At 40.5% G+C, this 21,589-nt stretch overlaps 1 protein-coding gene across 1 annotated transcript; it reads right to left on the bottom strand.

Annotated features, from left to right (window-relative positions):
* Positions 1-5: 5 nt before the first annotated feature.
* Positions 6-20,443, bottom strand: LOC311492114 (tectonic-1-like). Its single transcript, XM_084550276.1, has 14 exons — positions 20,109-20,443; positions 19,313-19,430; positions 18,806-18,939; positions 18,198-18,346; positions 16,086-16,188; positions 14,071-14,183; positions 13,616-13,636; positions 10,131-10,265; positions 4,875-5,000; positions 3,634-3,722; positions 3,322-3,459; positions 1,617-1,770; positions 1,199-1,330; positions 6-320 (listed from the first exon to the last, which is right to left on the bottom strand). The coding sequence occupies exons 1-14, from the start codon at positions 20,392-20,394 to the stop codon at positions 177-179; spliced, it is 1,842 nt and encodes a 613-aa protein (XP_084406402.1). The 5' UTR covers positions 20,395-20,443; the 3' UTR covers positions 6-176.
* Positions 20,444-21,589: the final 1,146 nt, after the last annotated feature.

The raw sequence follows: 21,589 nt of genomic DNA, 5'->3' as shown, positions 1-21,589 counted from the left end.
AAATAAATAGGTGATTTTATTTATTAAAACTTCTTACAAAAAAAGTTCTATACATCGTACACACAATATACAATGGCAAATTGATCATCCAAACTGTGCTTGTGGTGATAAACGCCACATACAGTACCAGTGTCTATGGGGTTACTGTACTCTGGTGAGCGGAACATGTCGTTGGATCAGACAAAGGGGAAGAAAAAGTCAAAGGGTAGTTTGGCATCGATGGTGGGTGTGGCTCTGTAACCAGGAAGAGCAGCAGCTGATATTGGTATGAAGGCCACAGAGGTTCTGAGCAGGATCCTGCTTTCTCCAGACACCATGGCCTGTGGGAGCATAAACACACCACACTAAATTTTTCTGTCCAAGATAAAATCTAGAGAAGCTTGTATTTTATATGGTTTCTACAGCTGCGTTCCCATATTGGTGCATGTCCCACACATATTGATCTTAAAGCAGGGCTGAAGACTAAAAGAATACTTTTAAACCTTAGCTGTATTCATCTAAATTAGCTAAATACTGTGATCATGGCCCATTGCTTTTGATGATCTCCGTGTCTCGGTATCAAAATTGGTTGCTCTTCCAGTTGCCAATGACATGACTACTGCTGCTCAAAAAAACTTCCTTGCTTGTATTACAAATTAAATAGCAAAGATATTAATATGAGTGCAGAGAATGTCATCGACAAGTCTACTCTTTTCAGTGTATTGGAGGCAGGCAGCCAGGATATTTACGCAGCGCAAAGAGCAGGAAGCAGTCCAGTCGAGTGGAGAGAGGCTGCAGTTGCAGAAGAAAACACTTCCAGCAGGAACCATCCAGAAACTGAGCTGGAGCAAATAGTGACCAGTGGAGCATTTGCTCAAATCTCCCTCTGATGCCAACTGAATAAATCTCCCTTCTTGAATTTCGGCATGGGCTGCTATTGCTGGATGCTGTCACTAATGCCAGCCCTGATGGCATCTGTTTGTGTGTGTTTTTGGCCAAAATGCCAAACTTGAGGTTCCAAATCAATAGTGCAGTACTGCTTATCACATGTCGCTATCCCTACAATATTTCTTTACCCTATCTATATATCTAGATTCCAGTGTGTTTACACATTTGGATTACATATAAGCACATTTGGTTGCAGTTGGAGCTCTGGGAAAGAAATAGCTCTGGGAAACCATGTGAGTATATGAGTTCTACCAGTAATTGTGAGTCTTACCAAACTGCTGGTGTTGGTCTGGATTACTTCTTTGATGCTCACTACCTGAGCTTGGGGGTTCACAAAGGATCCATATCTGGTCCATTCAATTTCTAAATGGAGTGACAACGGAATGTTGCAACTCTGTGCTTCCTGAAAATGACAGACACAATGTTGGACATATCAACTCCTCTGAATACAACACACACACACACACACACACACACAGCAGATGTTTTTAGTGACCAAATGTGTAATATAAGAATATAATAATCTGTATAGCCAGAATGGAGCCTGCTTCTGATGAAAGACAGAAGTACTGTGGTACTGTGCCCTGTGACCCAGTGAAAGATAATTGTAGATTGTTGATGCCTCTATCACCAATGAAATAGTTGTCTTAAAAGAAGTCACAGAAGGTCAAGTTTCAAACTGAGCTCACCCAAGGATTAAAATTGTTCTTGATTTGCACCCAGTCCATAGGATTGTCTAGCGGTGAGTTTCCAAAGGACGCCACATACTGTGGATAGTTTGGTCCTCTCAGAACATCCAGAAGCAGCTGGGAGACCAGGGAGCAGTTGGCAGTGTCCTCTAACCTGCAGGGACAAGTCACGGTCACATTTGATTTAACATGTAAGGCAGCACCTTTTCATGGGAATAATACACAGACTGGCCAAAAAAAAAATCGCCACCTGGATTTAACTAAGCAAATAGGTATGAGCATCCTATTGGATAATTACTGAATGGGTGATTATCTTTCAGCTGACAAGTTATTTAATCCCAACTGATGGAATGAGGGCTTCTGATTTCTTAAACAACCATGTCTAAAGACACATCCCGTGGTCGTGGAAAAGATGTTAGTCTGTTTGAGAAGGGTCAAATCATTGGCATAAATCAAGCAGAGAAAACATCTAAGGAGATTGGAGAAACTACTAAAATTGGGTTAAGAACTGACCAACACATTATTAAAAACTGGAAGGATAGTGGGAAACCATCGTCTTGGAGGAAGAAAAGAAAATGATTGTGATCAGCAATCACTTAAACGTTTGATGAAATCAAACTGAAGAAAAACAACAGCAGAACTCGGGCTATGTTTAATAGCAAAAGTAAGAGCATTTCCACATGTACAATGCAAAGGGAACTCAAGGGATTGGGAATGAACAGCTGTGTAGCCTTAAGAAAACCACTAATCAGTGAGGCTAACCAGAAAAAAAGCTTAAATTTGCTGGTCAGGTCTAGGTTCAGCAACATTATGAGGTCAACTGACTACCTGAATATACTGAATGACCAGGTTATCCATCAATGGATTTTTTTCCCCTGACGGGCATATTCCAAGATGACAATGCCAGGATTCGTCGGGCTCAGGTTAAGGGCCAAGAAGATCCTGAAACAGCCCAGTCACCCCGGCGTTTCCAATGCTTGAGGACAAAGAATGAGAGGCTGAAGAAGAGTTTCTAACCACATGCCATCCGCCTGCTCAACTCTGCGCCTTAACCGGACTTAAATACCACTGCACCACTGCACTTCACTCCCATAGCTGCTCAATACTGTAAATGTGTGTATATATACAAACTACCCACCCTCTAAGTTTACACTTGAGTTTACTGTCTATATTTTATTCTATTTATCTCGGTGTACATTTACACTTATATTGTTTACCTTGTGTGTTAAGAAATTTGCGATTACTACTGTAGTACTTATTTTTTACTACTGGCTGCAGGTACAAGAATACATTTCACTGTGCATTGTACTATGTATAACTGTGCATATGACAATAAAAACCTATCTATCTATCAAACTGTGAAAGACTAGTTCAGGTAGCATGAGACAACATTTTCACACATGCTTTGGCCACCACAGAGTCCAGACCACTGAGAATGTTTGGAATGTGCTGGAGAAGGCTTTGTGCAGTGGTCAGACTCTCCCATCATTAATAATAAGATCTTGGTGAAAAATTTATGTAAAACCGGATGGAAATAAATCTTGTGACAGTGCAGAAGCTTATCGAAACAAAGCCACAGTGAATGCGTGCTGTAATCAAAGCTAAAGGCGGCCCAACGGAATATTAGAGTGTGTGACCTTTTTTTTTTGGTGGTGACTTCTTTTTTGGCCAGGCAGTGTATTTGTTGAGTGTGCGGATGCTGTGCCTTAATATGCAGCCAGACACTGAGTCCAGACCAAACAGGACTGGAGAGCGCTGGTGTGGACCCTGCAGACAGTCTTGGTCCTCAGCACTGTGAAGCAGAGACAGTGTGTTTCCAAGGTCGATACTTCTAGTAATCCCAGTAGAGAAGACTGTTAAGTTTAAAAATCTGAAAATTTAGATTTTATACCACATACTTTTGCCATTTTCTCTCATAATGTTCATTTTGACTGTTTATCTTCTTTTTTTCTTTTCTTCTACGATTCCTGTGTATGTGCATGTATAAGAGACATCGAGACATACAGGTAAAGGATATTCTGCTGTTCTTGTTCCAGACACAAGAGGCAGTCCAACCACATAACCTGGATTTCCGCTGTAGTGGACAGCCACCTCTCCACCATCCTCCTATTTATCAGACACAGGACACAGTACATTATGCAGATTTAATGCCAAGAAAAGTTTTCTCATGTTACATTTGTTTATATTTTTGCATCTTTTCACAGAACTAAGGAAACAAGCACACTTAAAACCTTATGTTTAAAGCCAGCAGCCCTTATAGCAAATGGTTCTTCCTCCTGTATTACAAAAGTCTACATTGTGTCATGGTTTGGGGTTTTAGTTGTGTTCGTTTTCTCTTTTATTTGAGAATCTTTCATTACAGTCTATGTACCTTGGTAGTCAGAGATGTAAAAGACATCACACCTGAGTTGACTGCGTTCCAATACAACAAGTTGGAAAGCCAGAGTACAATGATACAATGTTTGCTCCAAAGTCAGGTTAACCATTGATAATGCATTGTGCACATACAAACACTGCAGCAAAATGTCCAGTGACCAATAGTATGTGTACGGCTGATTTGTTGGAACACAAATAAACTGTAGTGCTAATAAATAATGTGTGTTGACATGTATCTTGGATCGTGAAGTCAGAAGTACCAACTTTCCCAGCCGGTTTGGTGAGTACTCCATTTAAAATGTTCTGCTGGGAATTCTTCCCAGTTCAAATAAAATGCACTAATCTGGCCTGTGTGTTCCCCTGTCTTTGTGCCAAATCATTGTTTACATTGTGTGCTTTATTTGTGTTCCTCATGCAATTATCTTCCACCATTTTTGAGCATATACTAGAACTTGTTTACTTTTTGGAATATTTTCCGTTTTCTTCCAAGACCTCCGCCCAGAGTTGAGTAGCGATGGAGTAACAGTGGCCAAGACCCCAGAGAGTTAAACAAATTAGCACACCTTAGCCAATCCACCCACAAACTTGCAGCAGGTTAAGAAACCCTTAAGATCACAACGTGTTTGTATTAAGAATCATAGAATACTTTATCAATTTATTTAGGACAGTGAAGACAAAGACAACAATTGATGGTGTAGAGAAAGTAGGGGAGTGACATGAATAGAAAGATAAACTGGTTTGTTGGGTTAAGTAACAGCAGTGTGGTGCACCAAGAGCCCATTTAGTATATAAATTCTTAGAGCAACTATTAAGATTTATTCATCAAGAAAATACTTTTGTGGATATGAATTCATAGGTTAATGGCTTGTTGTGATACATTACCTGGACATACATGACCTGAAACTCCTGTTCCAGTGGCAGCATGGCATCACTGACAAATCCAAGCAGCAGAGACACTGTCACGTTTACTATCTCACCAACTGGGTTGTACTTAATCAAATAGAAAACCTGAGGAAATACACAGGCTATTACGGAGTGAAACAAATCTATGTCTACATTTTCAGCTATATGTCTATGTGTAACATTCATACTCAGTGGTCACTTTATTAGGTATATTTGTACAGTCTAGTGCAATCCAATACTGTTCATAAAGGTTCAGTTTTATGACTGTAATGTTCAGGGTTTTTTGTCATATAATGGTGATTTCATAATATGTTTCAACAGTGAGGTCATAGTCATAGAGGATGGTGTTTTACTGGGGCCAGACAGACTTTGACAATGGCCCTGCTATAACAACAGTCCACATCTACATTTCTCTGTTTCACAAAACGCTTGGCTAATTTGCTTCTGAATTAAATTGAATTAAATTAAATTACATGAAATATTTGAAAAAAGTATTGCTGACAATGTACCCAATATCCAACCACTTGCTGTTTTCACTCTGTCACAGCTTTCTGGATTAAGGTGTAAATGAAAAGTTGGTGCTGTGAAACCCTACACATGCATAGCAGAAAATTATAACCTTTGGAAAAAAAAGGAACAACTTCTTAAACTTTTTTATATATAAGATTTGACTAGTCCTTATGTAGTTTGTATGTCTCAGTGAACTTTTTGCTAAGATTTGCCAAATTTAAAGGGGTTATTTACTAGGGATGCACCGAATATTCGGCCACCAAAAAATTTCATCCGAAAATGGCCCAAAAGTGCATTTTCGGTTTTCAGCTGAAAGACTTTTATCACCGAAACAGGATGTTGTGATGACGCAAGCAAAAACCGCATGTCTGTGTGGACATATTTCAATATATAAAGTATTATATAAAAATATTATATAAATACCCACTGATAGCAATTCGCATTTAATATATCACCTGAACTCCAAACATCCAAGCAAGGATGTTTCCCTGTGATAGTGCTAAGGCAAAAGGAGTGCCCAATACGTCGATCGCGATGACCGGTAGATGCGAAGGCAGTGCAGGTCGATCGCATGCCATTGGAAAGAAAAATGTTTTAAATGTTAGTCTGATCATTTATCTGCTGCACCTCTAAAACAAACAGCAAGACAAACGTTCCACAGCCATGCGCAACTTCAGTTAAAACTACCGTCTTTCTTAACACTAGAAGTCCCAGAGAGCAGCCATTTGGCTTTTCTACCTATAAAACCCACAGGGCAGCCGATCGGCTGGAAGGCTTTTAGCTAATATCCTAAATCACCTGTGAACCCTCCTTTGGTTATGTAAACGAGGCAGTCACTGGGGCACCACAGGAGGGGACATGCTGAGCCACTTCAAGGAAACTTGTGGGGAGGGGAGGGGGAGTGGGCCCAGAGAGCTTATGGGGGACGGGGTAAGCACACAGAGCAGTGTTCACTTCTAACCTGGCAACACCTTGAGACAGAAACTGGTTCATCCCAAAGACAAAACACCTTGACATAAAATGGGGGAGGGGGGGAATCAGAGAGGAGCAGGATTGCTGGGGGTTTGGAGGCCAGAGTGTGTGGGGGAGGGAGGCACACCTGAGGGCTGTGAACTCATTTGCTCTGTCCGGGCTGCTAACTGACTGTCTGTCTTTCACCAGTTTCACCAGGTGGCAGCCTGGGCAGAACAAATGAGCTGAATCAAAATGTAATATATGTAGAAGGATGTAGAAGTTATCAGGACCCTACAACACTGGGCTTCCAACATCCCCACCAGACACATAGGAAAAGTAAAAGAACAGAACCACATCAAAAAAGCACTCAAAATCTGTGGTTATCCCAACTGGGCCTTCATGATATTTACACATATTTACAAATAATAATTAAAAAATCAGGATACAGTGTTAGAGAGTGGAAGTGAGTGAGACTTAGACCTAGAACTTAGACTTAAAACTTTATTGATCCCTTTGGGGTGACTCCCTCAGGGAAATTTGAGTTTTCTGCAGCAGCAAGCACACAGAGCAGTTTGCAGACAAACAACAGCAGTGGTTTGCAAATAGTTATAGAAAAAGTGATTGAATAATAAAATGGTGAACATTAAATAATGAACGGTGAACTTCCTTTGAGTGGGATTAAAATAAGCTGTAGTAAAACTCTAGTAGGGAAAAATAAACAGTAAGTAACAGTAAGCTCGGGTGGGGACTGACGGGCGAAAGATGGCACAGTGTAGTGTGAAGAACAGGTGGGGACAAGTCTCCATTTCACCCCTCCATCTCCATACGACGCAGATGGAGAGCCAACGGCTAAGGCCAGGAGGTCCATCTTGAGTCGTCTTCAGAGCTTCCTGTGTTTTATCACTCTGGAAATGCTTGGTTCCATTCGAGACTGTACTGTTGAACACACACAGCAAACGGAGCATGTGGACTGGTTCATGGCCCTCCTTGAACTAATGGCATTTATTGCTATTGTCATCTTGCGGGGGCTGACCAAGGTTCCATCACTGCGTGACTGCTGGTCAGCAAACCTGGGAAACCCCCAGATCACTGCAACCATGTCCCGAAATCGCTTCCAAGACATCATGCGACACCTACGCTTTGATGACAAGGACACCCGCAGTGAGCGAGCAAAGACAGATAAGTTTGCTGCAATTTCCGGTGTGTGGAGATCGTTTGTCACCAACTGCATCACATCCTACAACCCTGGTCGACACATCACCATTGATGAACAGCTTTTCCCGTCAAAGACTCGCGACAAAACCTGACAAGTTTGGGATCAAGTTTTGGGTGGCTTGTGACTTGAAATCCAAATACATCTGCAATGTCCTCCCATATCTTGGAAAGGACCCCAGTCATCCCAGTGGGGAGAGACTGTCCGAGAATGTAGTTATGAGGCTGATGGAACCATTCCTGGACAAGGGCAGAAATGTTACCACGGACAATTTCTTTACATTGCTGTCACTTGCACAACGACTGCTTAGCCGGAAAACCACCATTATCGGCACAGTCAACAGGATTCGGCGAGAAATTCCACAATCAACAAGACAGAGGGACCGCGATGAATTCACCACTCAGGTAAATTCAACCACTGGTGCCACGCTGATGGTGTATGCGCCCAAACGGAAGAAGACAGTCTACATTCTCAGCAGCATACACAGCGTGGTTCAGACTGAGAATACCACCAAAAGGAAGCCAAACACTGTCACCCTTTACAACGCCACAAAGTGCGGCGTTGATGTGATAGACCAGATGGTGCGGGAGTACACTGTCCGCACAGGAACACGGCGCTGGCCAGTCGCTGTGTTCGATAACATGATTGATATGGCAGCACTGAATGCATATGTGCTCTATCAAGCATGCACCGGGAGGCATGCAGAAAGGAGATGGCTTGGCAGTGCTAGCATTGTGCGTGATTATTGAAATGTACTCACCTCACTCACTGTTACTTACTGTTTATTTTTCCCTACTAGAGTTTTACTACAGCTTATTTTAATCCCACTCAAAGGAAGTTCACCGTTCATTATTTAATGTTCACCATTTTATTATTCAATCACTTTTTCTATAACTATTTGCAAACCACTGCTGTTGTTTGTCTGCAAACTGCTCTGTGTGCTTGCTGCTGCAGAAAACTCAAATTTCCCTGAGGGAGTCACCCCAAAGGGATCAATAAAGTTTTAAGTTCTAAGTCTAAGTCTCACTCACTTCCACTCTCTAACACTGTATCCTGATAATGCATTTTTTTTATTATTATTTGTAAATATGTGTAAATATCACGAAGGCCCAGTTGGGATAACCACAGATTTTGAGTGCTTTTTTGATGTGGTTCTGTTCTTTTACTTTTCCTATGTGTCTGGTGGGGATGTTGGAAGCCCAGTGTTGTAGGGTCCTGATAACTTCTACATCCTTCTACATATATTACATTTTGATTCAGCTCATTTGTTCTGCCCAGGCTGCCACCTGGTGAAACTGGTGAAAGACAGACAGTTAGTTAGCAGCCCGGACAGAGCAAATGAGTTCACAGCCCTCAGGTGTGCCTCCCTCCCCCACACACTCTGGCCTCCAAACCCCCAGCAATCCTGCTCCTCTCTGATTCCCCCCCTCCCCCATTTTATGTCAAGGTGTTTTGTCTTTGGGATGAACCAGTTTCTGTCTCAAGGTGTTGCCAGGTTAGAAGTGAACAGCCACCCTCTCCCCCATAAGCTCTCTGGGCCCACTCCCCCTCCCCTCCCCACGGGTTTCCTTGAAGTGGCTCAGCATGTCCCCTCCTGTGGTGCCCCAGTGATTGCCTTGTTTACATAACTAAAGGAGGGTTCACAGGTGATTAGGATATTAGCTAAAAGCCTTCCAGCCGATCGGCTGCCCTCTGGGTTTTATAGGTAGAGCAAAAAATGCTGGGACTTCTAGTGTTAAAGGGACAGCGCTATTTTTCTAAAGGTGCAGTGCACCAATTTTTCTTAATAAAAATAAAAACAAATATGCTCAGTCTAACTGCACAGTGGATCGATTCAGATTTCCAGCTGCAAAAGCTTCTGCTCCATTATTATTTAACATGAGTGGGGTCAAGTTAAACATTTTATTTTGAATATTATTTTATTTTATATTGTGCATTGTTGGAATGTGCTAAATAAATATTTTCATAATTTTGTAATTGATTTATTCTTTGAAACATTAATATTCATTTATGCAATTGCAATGCATTGATTTTAGTGAGGTTAGTACACAGTCATAGCCATGAATGCAATGGTACTAATAATTGTCATAATAATTTCTTTTGGTGTTTCGGCCTTGGGCTCTTCATTTTAGGTTTTCGGTTTCAGCCAAGAATTTTCATTTCGGTGCATCCCTATTATTGACTCATTGACTCAAATGTTGGCACGTATCTTTATGACATCATTATGCTAAATATCACTACATACGAATAGAATTTAACATAATAGTACCATCTTTCACTGTGCCTGTCTGTTCAGATTCCAATTGAGGCATTAAATATTATTTTCTAGAGCTATAGATCGTTTTCTTTTTTCTATAAAGTCATTTTTGGAACTGTATTATTATTATTATTAAGTACTCATATCTGTAGTCTGTACCCCAAAGTAAGTAATTGTACTTATACCTGGTATGAGTGCATTCCTAGTGGTAAGGTTTTAGTACATGTAATATTTTCCCAGGTAAAATATGAACAGCTTTCAATCCAAATTTGTCCTACAAACACAGTGTTGACTGACTTACCTTCAGCACTACATTACCACAGAGGGTGGAGTTGAGGAGAAAAGGACTGAGGTTTTCTCCACCACTTATCTCCAGCTCAGTCTGAGTCCCATCTGTAGACTGCAGGATGACTGAAGCTACCTCCATAGGAACAACCTCCAGCAACACAAGGAAATCACATATTAATCAAACACGATTTCATTCATTCTCTGCTTCATTTACATTTGTAAGAATTATGTAGCATTTTCAATTCAATTCAATTCAATTCAATTTTATTTATATAGCGTCAATAACAATACAAATCGTCTCAAGACGCTTTACAAAAACCCGGCCTGAAACCCCCAGAGCAAGCCTGAAGGCAACGGTGGCAAGGAAAAACTCCCTTTTAACAGGAAGAAACCTCGAGCAGAACCCAGCTCATATGGAGGGACCCATCTGCCTATCTGTATTTTATTTCATTCGTTTTCCATTCATTCCACTTGAGGACAAAATGTCTAAATCAGCTTGCTAAGCAGTGAAGGTAGGCATTATGTTGTATATTACACCCACTGTAAATAGTGACATCTGCCAAGGTAAACTGTTGTACGGACGTTAGTGCAGATTTCTTTGATACCTTAGCAGTAGCTTTTAGACCAAGTAAAAGCAGACACATTCACTGTGGTGTAGAACGTGGCTCAGTCAATTCCTGGTAAATTGAAATTTATACTATAGTAAAATACGGATCATGAAAACCAGTTGTTGTCTGGATGTTGGAAAACAGGCAAAGACAACTCAGTAATCACTTCCTTTTCTGGGGGAACTGAGTGTAGGGTTATGTCATTTCCTTGTTTTGAATTGCTAAATCTGTCTAATCTGCTTATGTTTGGTAAATTTCCTGTGGCTGTGATGACATGTGAAGATTCTGAAGTTTCTTGTATCTGAGTTTAATAAAACTTGCAGATTGGATTTAACTAAGCAAATAGGCACAAGCCTCCTATTGGATAATTACTACATAGGCGATTATCTTTCAGCTGGCAACAAGTTATTTAAGCCCAATTGATGCAATGAGTAGCTTCTCATTTCTTAAACAACCATGTCGAAAGACACATCCTGTAGCCGTGGACGTTAGTCTGTCTGGGACGGGTCAAATCATTGGAACGCATCAAGCACAGAAAACAAGGAGATTGCAGTGTTGGATATTAAAGGGTTATATGAGGGCAAAATCAGAAAGAAGTACTCTTCTTCTATCATATCATATAAGGGATTGTTTACTGCTTCGCTGCAGCTTTGCTCACAAGATAGGATGCGCCACACAATCTAATGTTTCACCTTGTAGAAACCGGTTAGAGCCGGCCTCGGCTACACATGGAAAACTACTGATATACGAAAGGCTGCGCTCCTCCTATTGTCTTCGGGCGGAGCCCAGATAGAACAAAACTTGTGTGCACACATAGCTGGGGGCTTCTCCTTTTCTACCCATAAGGTGGTTAAGCTGAAGTCTCAGCACTGACTCTGTACCTATTCTCTGCGTGCTAAATAAACTGTCAATTGGAGAGAAGTGGTCTATTCATAGTCGAACTAGCCTTTCCAATAGGTATAAAGATCCTGGGCTGAAGGAGAGGGAAAAATTCCTCCTTCGACAGAGAAACTACTAAAATTGGGTTAAGAAGTGTCCAACACACTATTAAAAACTGGAAGGATAGTGGGGAACCATCGTCTTGGAGGAAGAAATGTGGTAGGAAAAATCCTGATTGATCGTGATCGGCAATCTCTTAAACGTTTGGTGAAATCAAATGGAAGAAAAACAACAGTAGAACTCAGGGCTATATTTAATAGTGGAAGTAAGAGCATTTCCACATGTACAATGTGAAGGGAACTCAAGGGATTGAGACTGAACAGCTGTGTAGCCTTAAGAAAACCACTAACCAGTGAGGCTAAAAAAAGGCTTCAATTTGCTCGGGAGCATAAAGATTGGACTCTGGAGCAATGGAAGGTTTACCCTGTTCCAGAGTGATGGGCGCATCAGGGTAAGAAGAGAGACAGATGAAATGATGCACCCATCATGCCTAGATAGCTCTGATTACATTCAGAAAACCGGCTCTCGCTGCTAATTGCGCTTTAATGTTAACCTGTTCAGATGCATTGTATGGGAATTCGATATACCTGACTGACATGCGGATAATTCCGTTCCACACGGCTGGCATGGCTCTGGTCAGGGTCGACCGGCACAGTCCCGATCGGTCGGACTACGGTAATTGTTTTTACATTTATGACAGTTTCCCAACGTCACCTCTAAGTGTCGACAAAGGATCAACAGCTGTAGAAGCCAGCATACATCAGCCATGAGGTTGGCGTAGGCACGTACACGTTTGCGGACATTTCACTCTTGTAACATCTGAACTTTTCCGTGAGCGAGTACGTACAGAACGAATCAATTCGGAATTTTTTTTTTTTTTGTTTTCCCTGATGGCTCAGAGAGCATGAGACATAATTTGTACTACTGGATGGAAATAAATCTTGTGACATTGCGGAAGCTTATCGAAACAAAGCCACAGCAAATACGTGCTGTAATCAAAGCTAAAGGCGGTTTTTGGTGGCAACTTTTTTTTGGCCAGGCAGTGTATAAATCAATGGTGCTGTCATATGCCAAAACAAACAGAAAAAGAAGGTAGGCAGCAGTACACAGGTTAGCTGTTAACATTGGTCTAAGATGAGTGTTGCAGTTGTAACAGTAATATAGAACTGACAGAAAACAGTTGGATACTTTAAACATTTTGCCTTAGCTCACTCCCACCTGGAAAAAAGACTGATAATCAGTAGTGGTTGAGTCCACTGGTGTAATCTGAATCAGAATCAGCTTCATTGGCCAAGTATGTGTGCACATACAAGGAATATGACTATCTTTTGCTCTCTTGGGTGCTTCTACTTGGTCTGACCAAAGTGGCATCAGGACCTTACACATATCCAACTGCGGGCATTAATTTATCTATAAATCTGAACATTGACTGTTTTATTTGGTGATAATTTCCATACACAGTATGTAAATATATTATACCTGACCTTAACAAAAAACTAAAAATAAACCTTGGATGCTGCACAATGACAGTTTGTGAGTTTAATGAACTGAATTAAATATTTTATCTACATTTCATTAACCCAAGAGCAAGATGGTATTTTGGTTTTTACACTTGAATTTTCCATTTGGCTTTACAGTTTCATTTCATAACTAGTTGCACTATTGGACTCTATATTAACTAGATCAGAAATGATATAGTCCAAGGTATTCTAATCTTCTGTGCTGACCAAACAACAATCTAAACACAGTTCTTAATACAGAAAACACAGAATAGCAGAGATTTGACACATGTAAGGAAGCATAAAAATGAATATTTGTCACTTTGGCTTGGAAAAAGACATTTATCAATTCATCACCTATCAAAACATTTGTCAGTTAACTTTCTGTCACTAAAAACATTAGAAATCTATCAATCTGACAACTTGTTAAAACAAAAAGTAGGCATACTTACTGTAGCATCCTCGTTCTTACCCTGTTGAGCAGAAAAAATGTAGTTAATATATTTGAATTAACAATGTGATTCTCTTCATATTTCCACTACTGCAGCTCAGTATTCTCATGGAATGTAGCCACCATCAGCTCTATTATTTTAAGAACTTCAAAAAGGAAAGGTTCATCAAGAAAAAATTTCCACCAACAATATCTGAAATATTTACGTCAGTGGATAACTTTTAGAGAAAGGTCTTGTTATGCAGGCAGTGGCCAATAACTGAAGTAGAGTCAGATAGGAGGTAACTCTCCAAAATAAAGTAAATTCCATTTAAAATGGTATCCACAGCATTGCATGTACTGAAAATCTCATCAACATTACACTGATAATATCCTTAGACATTAAAAGTGTTTGGGTATAGATTTTTTAAATTTTTATCAACAAGCAGTGTGTGGCACAGCAAATGAGAGACTCACGACAAACAGCTGAATGTTAGTGTAGGTGTCTATGCTGAGAGCTGGCAGAGAGCTGCAGTCCTGATCCAAGACCACACGCCGAGAACATCGATTGCTCTGATCCTTTAAGAAGGCTGTGAAAAGAACCGGGAAAATAGATGTAATGGAATATAATGATGTGATTAAATAAATTCACAAAAGATAACTGCACCACACTACCTGGATTTCTACTGAACAGCTCAAAGGGTAAATGGTGCTGTCGCAAATATTACGACAGCAGCTATGGGACATATCCATGACTAACTTCTGCAAGTTCTAAATATAACATTTTTAACAGAAATGTCAGAAGTCGTAACACTCTCGAAGAGAGAGAAACATACAGGTTCTGTGAGTTTACATTTCATATAAATCTTTCATTTCTTTGCTTGACCATTTCAATGGACTATCCTCTATCACAAGATATCTGATGCAACAGAAACCTTGCACATAAAACTTGACCAGCACAATTTAGCTAATTTATAGACATCTCATTCATGCAGAGTATTTTGAAGTAGCCATTTCATGACATACTATTGACCAGAGGGCAAATATGTGTTTACATGAGGTATGTTTACTCATACTTAACTTTTGTTCACTGGCAACTGAGATTTTATACTGTAATTGCAGCATCTTGAAAAAAAAAAAAAAAAGAGTGTAGAAACCATAGACTATAAAGATGGACGGCTGAACAGCTCCTCAAAAGTGAAGCCAAAGCAAGTAGAGCTTCCCCTCATGGCTGGCTGTAGTATAGGTCATAAACTTCACCTCCCCCATGATAGTGGATGGGACTGGGGTCAAACTAAAACACTAATATAATGTCAGATATATATATATATTTTTTTTTTTTTCTTTTCTTTAGCTAATAGCTAATGTGGCTCATTTTAGGTAGCTAATATAATACCAATGTATACTCAAGTGTCCATTTTTCTGATAAGTTTCATTTTTGTAAAAACAGGGTGCGACATCATGCCAACCATTCCGTGAAGCGGTCCTTTAGGGCCGTGAGAGTTTTAAAAAAAAATAATAATAATAAGTACAGTGTATAATCCAACATTTGTTTGTAAGTGGTGGAGGTAGAGCAGAGCGCAGTATTAATCAAACAACAATGCGGTGAGTCTGGCGGAAGTGTGGGCGGGTCATCGATAATGTAAAATGTTACAGCATAGACTTCTTTTATTTGCTGATCTAAATATCAGATTCAAACACAAATCTAAGGAATGTCAAATGCAACAGAAAAGTACTAAGGAAAAGAACGCAGCTCTCTCGCATCCTCCACTTTCTTTTCTCTGGCACAGAGCTCTTGTCCTCTAACTTCCTATCTACTACTAGTCATACAATTCTGCGCTATTACTGTATAGCATGTTAACTGCTGTGTGTCCCTCTCTCCCCCTCCCCTCCCCTCCCCTCCTTCTCCATCTTCTTGTGAGCGTCTCTGGCCTGGAGTTGTGTGTTTCCTGTGGAGCTCCATACTACATCAGCCTGCCCAGTCTTCATGGAATCCTGCAGTTATCCACTCCTACCTGAATGAACAATTCTCCAACCTGCCTATGATTCCTCTGACATTTTAAAACTGTCATGTAACATCATCAGTTTGTATCATAAGATTCCACATGTACACTTTAGTCAGATATGTGTATCTATGACAGATGTATGTTTATCTCATTTCTCCTGCTGTTCTCTTCTCTCTTTCTTCTGTCTCTACCCGGCTGGCCTTAGGCAGATGGGTCCCTCCATATGAGCTGGGTTCTGCTCAAGGTTTCTTCCTGTTAAAAGGGAGTTTTTCCTTGCCACCGTCGCCTTCAGGCTTGTTCTGGGGGTTTCAGGCCGGGCTTTGTAAAGCGTCTTGAGACAATTTGTATTGTTATTGACGCTATATAAATAAAATTGAATTGAACTGAATTTAATTTAATTTAATTAACGGTGCATAGGACTTTCTTGATATGGCAACTATGGAGGACACAGTTGTGCCACAGTTTTAAAAGTTACTCAGTAGTTACCAGAAGGACTGTTGTCCACACAGTCGACAGTGACACCAGGAGCCGGCAGCCAGAAAAACACTCTCTGTCCACTCTCTCCTTCCATGACCACCGTATCCCCATACTGAAACCATAAACACAGCAAAAAATAAACACAAAGTCAAATGTTCGGAAACACCTACTCATTCAAGGTCTTTATTTCTTTATTTATCAGTTTTACTATAGTCTGCCATGTAGAACCAAACCAAAGACATCCAAACTATGAACTGGAAACCAGATTTCCACTGTTTTAATGTCCATTCCTTGTGTTTCTAGGCCCAGGCAGTTTTGATTGTATGTACACTATATTACCAAAAGTATTCGCTCATCTGCCTTTACACACATACGAACTTAAGTGACATCCCATTCTTAATTTATAGGGTTTAATATGACATTGGCCCACCCTTTGCAGCTATAACAGCTTCAACTTTTCAGGGAAGGCTTTCCACAAGGTTTAGGAGTGTGTTTATGGGAATTTTTGACTATTCTTCCAGAAGAGCATTTGTGAGGTCAGACACTGATGTTAGACTAGAAGGCCTGGCTCGCAGTCTTTGCTCTAATTCATCACAAAGGCGTTCTATCGAGCTGAGGTCGGGACTCTGTGCTGACCAGTCAAGTTCTTCCACACCAAACTCGCTCATCCATGTCTTTAGGCCGGGTTTTGTAAAACGTCTTGAGACAATTTGTATTGTTATTGATGCTATATAAATAAAATTGAACTGAATTGAATTGAATTATAGACCTTGCTTTGTGCACTGGTACGCAGTCATGTTGGAACAGGAAGGGGTCATCCCCAAACTGTTCCCATAAAGTTGGGAGTATGGAATTGTCCAAAACCTCTAGTTCCTTTCACTGGAACTAAGGGGCTAAGCCCAGCTCATGAAAAACAACCCCACACCATAATCACCCCTCCACCAAACTTCACACTTGGTACAATGCAGTCAGACAAGTACCGTTTTCCTCAGATTGCCAAATGGAGAAGCATGATTTTTCACTCCAGAGAACGCGTCTCCACTGCTCTAGAGTCCAGTGGCGGCGTGCTTTACACCACTGCATCCGATGCTTTGCATTGCACTTGGTGATGTATCACTTGGATGCAGCTGCTCGGCCATGGAAACCCATTCCATGAAGTTCCCTGCACTATTCTCAAGCTAATCTGAAGGCTGGAGGTCTGTAGCGACTGACTCTGCAGAAAGTTGGCGACCTCTGTGCACTATGCGCTCTATCATTTTACGTGGCCTGCCACTTCGTGGCTGAGTTGCTATCATTCCCAGTCGCTTCCACTTTGTTATAATACCACTGACAGCTGACTGTGGAATATTTAGTAGCGGGGAAATTTCACAACTAGACTTGTTACACAGGTTGCATCCTATCACAGTACCACGCTGGAATTCACTGAGCTCCTGAGAGTGACCCATTCTTTCACAAATGTTTGCTGAAGCAGTCTGCATGCCTAGGTGCTTGATTTTATACACCTGTGGTCATTGGAAGTGACTGGACCACCTGAATCCAGTTATTTGGATGGCTGAGTGAATACTTTTGGCAATATAGTGTAGGTCCTATCCAATTGTATGCAGAGGCACACATTTCTGTACTTGTTGGAACATGCCCCATAATGGAATCCAAATTGAGTGTTACCAGACTCATGGCCTGATAAAAACTGAGTACTCCAGGCTACTACACCACTAGATGAATAGGCCTAATGGGTGTATTTGCTGTATGACGACACTACGTCTGCACAACACAAAATGGCAATAAATTCCACCAGGTAATGTTTGACAAGGCACACTGTTATCTTAAACCATTCCAAATGACAAGCTCATGAAGATGGTTTACCTACTGGCAACTGCGTGCAAAGTTGTTATCAAGAAAAAGACTACTATGAAAGAACTAAATTATGAAACACTGCATGCTGTGCTCAGACTTTTGTCACTAGATAATTCCAAATGTGTCACTTCATAGTCTGGATATCCAGATTTCTTTACACTGTGGAACATAGCAAAAATACAGAAAACTCCTTGAATGAGATCTGTGCTTATTTCAGGATAACAATACATTGTCAGATGAAGTTACTTCTTTAAAAGAGAGAGTCACCTGGTATCCAAGCGAGTCCTGCAGCTCTGCAGGGGACACCTGACCACTGTTCTCTGAGCCAAAAATAAAGCTGGTGAACTGTTTAAAGAGCGACTCAAAGTTGTTGTCAGTTGGAAGTGCAGGCGAGAGATAAGACAATCCATCAACACCTACATAAAGACAAACATTCAGAAGGTAAGATGAGCTTGGCGGTATGAACTTATGTTAATGGCAGAAAAAGTTTCTTGAACATTGTACAATATACATATATAGATGATATACATATCATCTGAAAATGAGAAGAATCACTAAAACCTTATTCTTTGAATGCAGCATTGAAATGAAGTTAAACTGGCCAATAGATATTAGACTTTGTTTAGTGGTATTCTGTGAAAAGGAAATGGATTACTCATATGTTATAATTAATCATTGATTAGAAACTGGGAACACAAAGGCTAACATTGGCTTTTTTTTAAGCCAATTTACCGATAGCTCATAATGAAAGCTGGGTGCTGCTCATGAGTTAGGATTATCAAGCCGTTGGTATTTTGATTCATATTTCAGTATTTTGGTACCGTACCAGCTACCAAATTTGTGCCATTGTGACATATCTGCCCCTGATGACTTACGGTTTTGCGACTGAATGCAGAAGATGTCATAATTGGTCTCCTTTTGAACAGACGACTGCAGATCTGAGTAGCCATCTATTGTGCTCCTTAAAGAGTAGTACGCTACATCATGGCTGCACAGTTGCTTGCTGCCACTGCAAAATGATATAAGAGACGGCATTAGCTTGGCCATAAGATTGGAGCTATTTTCTTTTGCAAACACACTACATGTCTAAAAAAACACAGCAAGACAGTAACTAAACTAGTTCTAATATTGGCTAAAGACAAAATGGAAGTACACCGGGATTAGTGCTTAAAAGAGAAAGTTTGAGCTGCATGAGTGATGAGCCTGTCATGTAGGTTATTCCACTCCTCCACCATGGTTTTTCCCTGGCCTGCATTAATGACAGGCCTAAATCAAAAAGAGAGGTCTTGAGATTTAATGCAGCCAACTGAGCAAGCCTTTTAGCTCATCTTTATAACTGAACAGCATTGAGTGGAAGCTTGTGGACAAGCTGTGATACTTGCCTGACCGCAGCGACAGTGCAGCTGGTGAACAGAGCCACCTCCTCACTGCACTCCTTGTCACAGCAACAGTTGATGTCACACACATCCTTGTGTTCATCACAGCAACACAATCTGTCAACTGACACACGCAAACACAGAATGACACTTTACCTCAGCTTGACTTTTTTCTAGTCTTAAACTTGTTAATGGAGAAATGTAATCTTAACCCCAATCACACCGACTATTTAATTGAAAGAACATGCTATGGGGCATATGTGTATATATAAATAGATGTATTTATGTATACCGGTGTACTGTTCACATAAATTCACAGTGAACATGTATGCTGTGCTTATATAAACATAATTTGTCCAAACATCATCATTTATCATCAGACCAAACGATTGGAAGATATTTTCTTTATTATCATCAATATATCATATATATCAATATATCATATCCAATATGGATCCTAAGTTTGTTAATCATACTCAAAATTTCATAATTTTGACTATATTATTTGTTGGCACATTTTAAAGTAAAGCTTCTAAGCCTAGTTAAATGGCTTACTACTGTATCAATGTAAAAGGACAGGTCTAAGCTACCCAGCTGCCAGTTTGTGTTTGTAGCATTACATTCATTCAGCTACAATAGTAACCAGTTTATCAAAGTTTAAGACAACATAGTAAAAACGTAACTTAAACCACTTTCTATCCTACTACACAAGAGGAAGAAACTTTGGCTCAAACAATGTAAACTGAAGTATATGACTTGAGTAAGCTCAGTGTGAACAGTCTGGTGTGTAGCGACAAGTTACCGCTGGTGACAGGATTGAGCAGACGCCCGGAAACGGGAAGGGGCTCGGCGGGTACGGTTGGCTCCTCTGTGCTACTGTAGCTCGTTGTTGGGGTTGTCGACTCGAACACCGTAGGCTCTGTAGGTGTGTAATAATCCGTGGCGTTATATGTACTGTTCTGGTTACCAAACGCGGTCGCATTAAAGTTGTCGCTTGTCGTGTTTTCGTTTGTTGTGACCGCAGTAAATAAGATAAATAAACGGAAGATGTTTAAAGTGGACCCGACCATAGCAGGAGATACCGCCATTTTTGTTTAATCGTTGCTATGGTTCTTCTTCTTCTTCTGCTGCTGCTGCTGCTGCTGCTTCTTCTTCTTCTTCTTCTTCTTCTTCTTCTTCTTCTTCTTCTTCTTCTTCTTCTGTTTTAATGGCGGTTGCCAAACTAGCTTAAAGGTGCATTACCGCCAAAAACTGGACTGGAGTGTGGAACATGAGATTACAGTCTACGAATTAAACAGAAAAAGATACAGTCTTTATCTAAATTTGACTCTTTTAATTCAGTCAGTGTACTTGGTGCAATGAAGCATGTCATGTTCAACGGTTTCTGGTTGGTTGTAGTATGAACACTTTCCTGTTGGGTGTTTAGCTATGGTTCTTCTTCTTCTTCTTTTGATTGTCTGCGTGGGCCAGAAACCCAAGGTAAACGCAATTTGGTCTGAAAAGACCAAAGGTGGGAATTTTTTTTTGTACCAGTTCCCCTGTCTATGTGAGAGGCCCAAAGTGAATGGTGGTCTTTCCCAGTAGTTGAATTGTAAAAAAAAATCAGGGGGGGGTTCTTTTTTTTTTTTTTTTTTTTTCAGAGCAGGAGACGCCCTGGGAATAAGTTTATCGTAAATGTCCATATAAAGTGCCCCGTTATTAATTCATTCCATCGATATTTAACACACTATTTTTGATTCTCACGATAATACGGGACAAAGTGCATCACATTTCAGCTCAATGAGGGACGCGTACTTTTCTTTCTAAATACGCTGCCCGACCTCCACAAAGGAGGTCATATTTTGATATGACATCAGTCAGCACAACAGTACAATAAAATGTCACTTTCTGTGACTAGTCTAAATCATAGCAACGTTATCAACATCTTCACTGAGATTCAATTCAATTCAATTCAATTTTATTTATATAGCGTCAATAACAATACAAATCGTCTCAAGACGCTTTACAAAAACCCGGCCTGAAACCCCCAGAGCAAGCCTGAAGGCAACGGTGGCAAGGAAAAACTCCCTTTTAACAGGAAGAAACCTCGAGCAGAACCCAGCTCATATGGAGGGACCCATCTGCCTAAGGCCAGCCGGGTACAGACAGAAGAAAGAGAGAAGAGAACAGCAAAGAGAGAAGAGAAGAGAACAGCAAGATAAACATACATCTGTCATAGATACACATATCTGACTAAAGTGTACATGTGGAATCTTATGATACAAACTGATGATGTTACATGAC

This window comes from Chelon labrosus (assembly GCF_963514085.1).
Source record: "Chelon labrosus genome assembly, chromosome: 8".
NCBI classification, from domain to species: domain Eukaryota; kingdom Metazoa; phylum Chordata; class Actinopteri; order Mugiliformes; family Mugilidae; genus Chelon; species Chelon labrosus.
Note: the sequence above shows the minus strand (reverse complement) of the source record. Positions and strands in the feature narration are given on the sequence as shown.

Excerpts from the sequence above, each read along its gene's own strand:
- LOC311492114 (XM_084550276.1), bottom strand. The coding sequence starts at position 20,394 with ATGGCGGTATCTCCTGCTATGGTCGGGTCCACTTTAAACATCTTCCGT. Across the intron at positions 3,723-4,874 it reads TTCAGGTCATGTATGTCCAG|GAGGATGGTGGAGAGGTGGC; the intron begins GTAATGTATCAC and ends TCTGATAAATAG. Across the intron at positions 3,460-3,633 it reads TCTGGAACAAGAACAGCAGA|TGGGATTACTAGAAGTATCG; the intron begins ATATCCTTTACC and ends AGTCTTCTCTAC.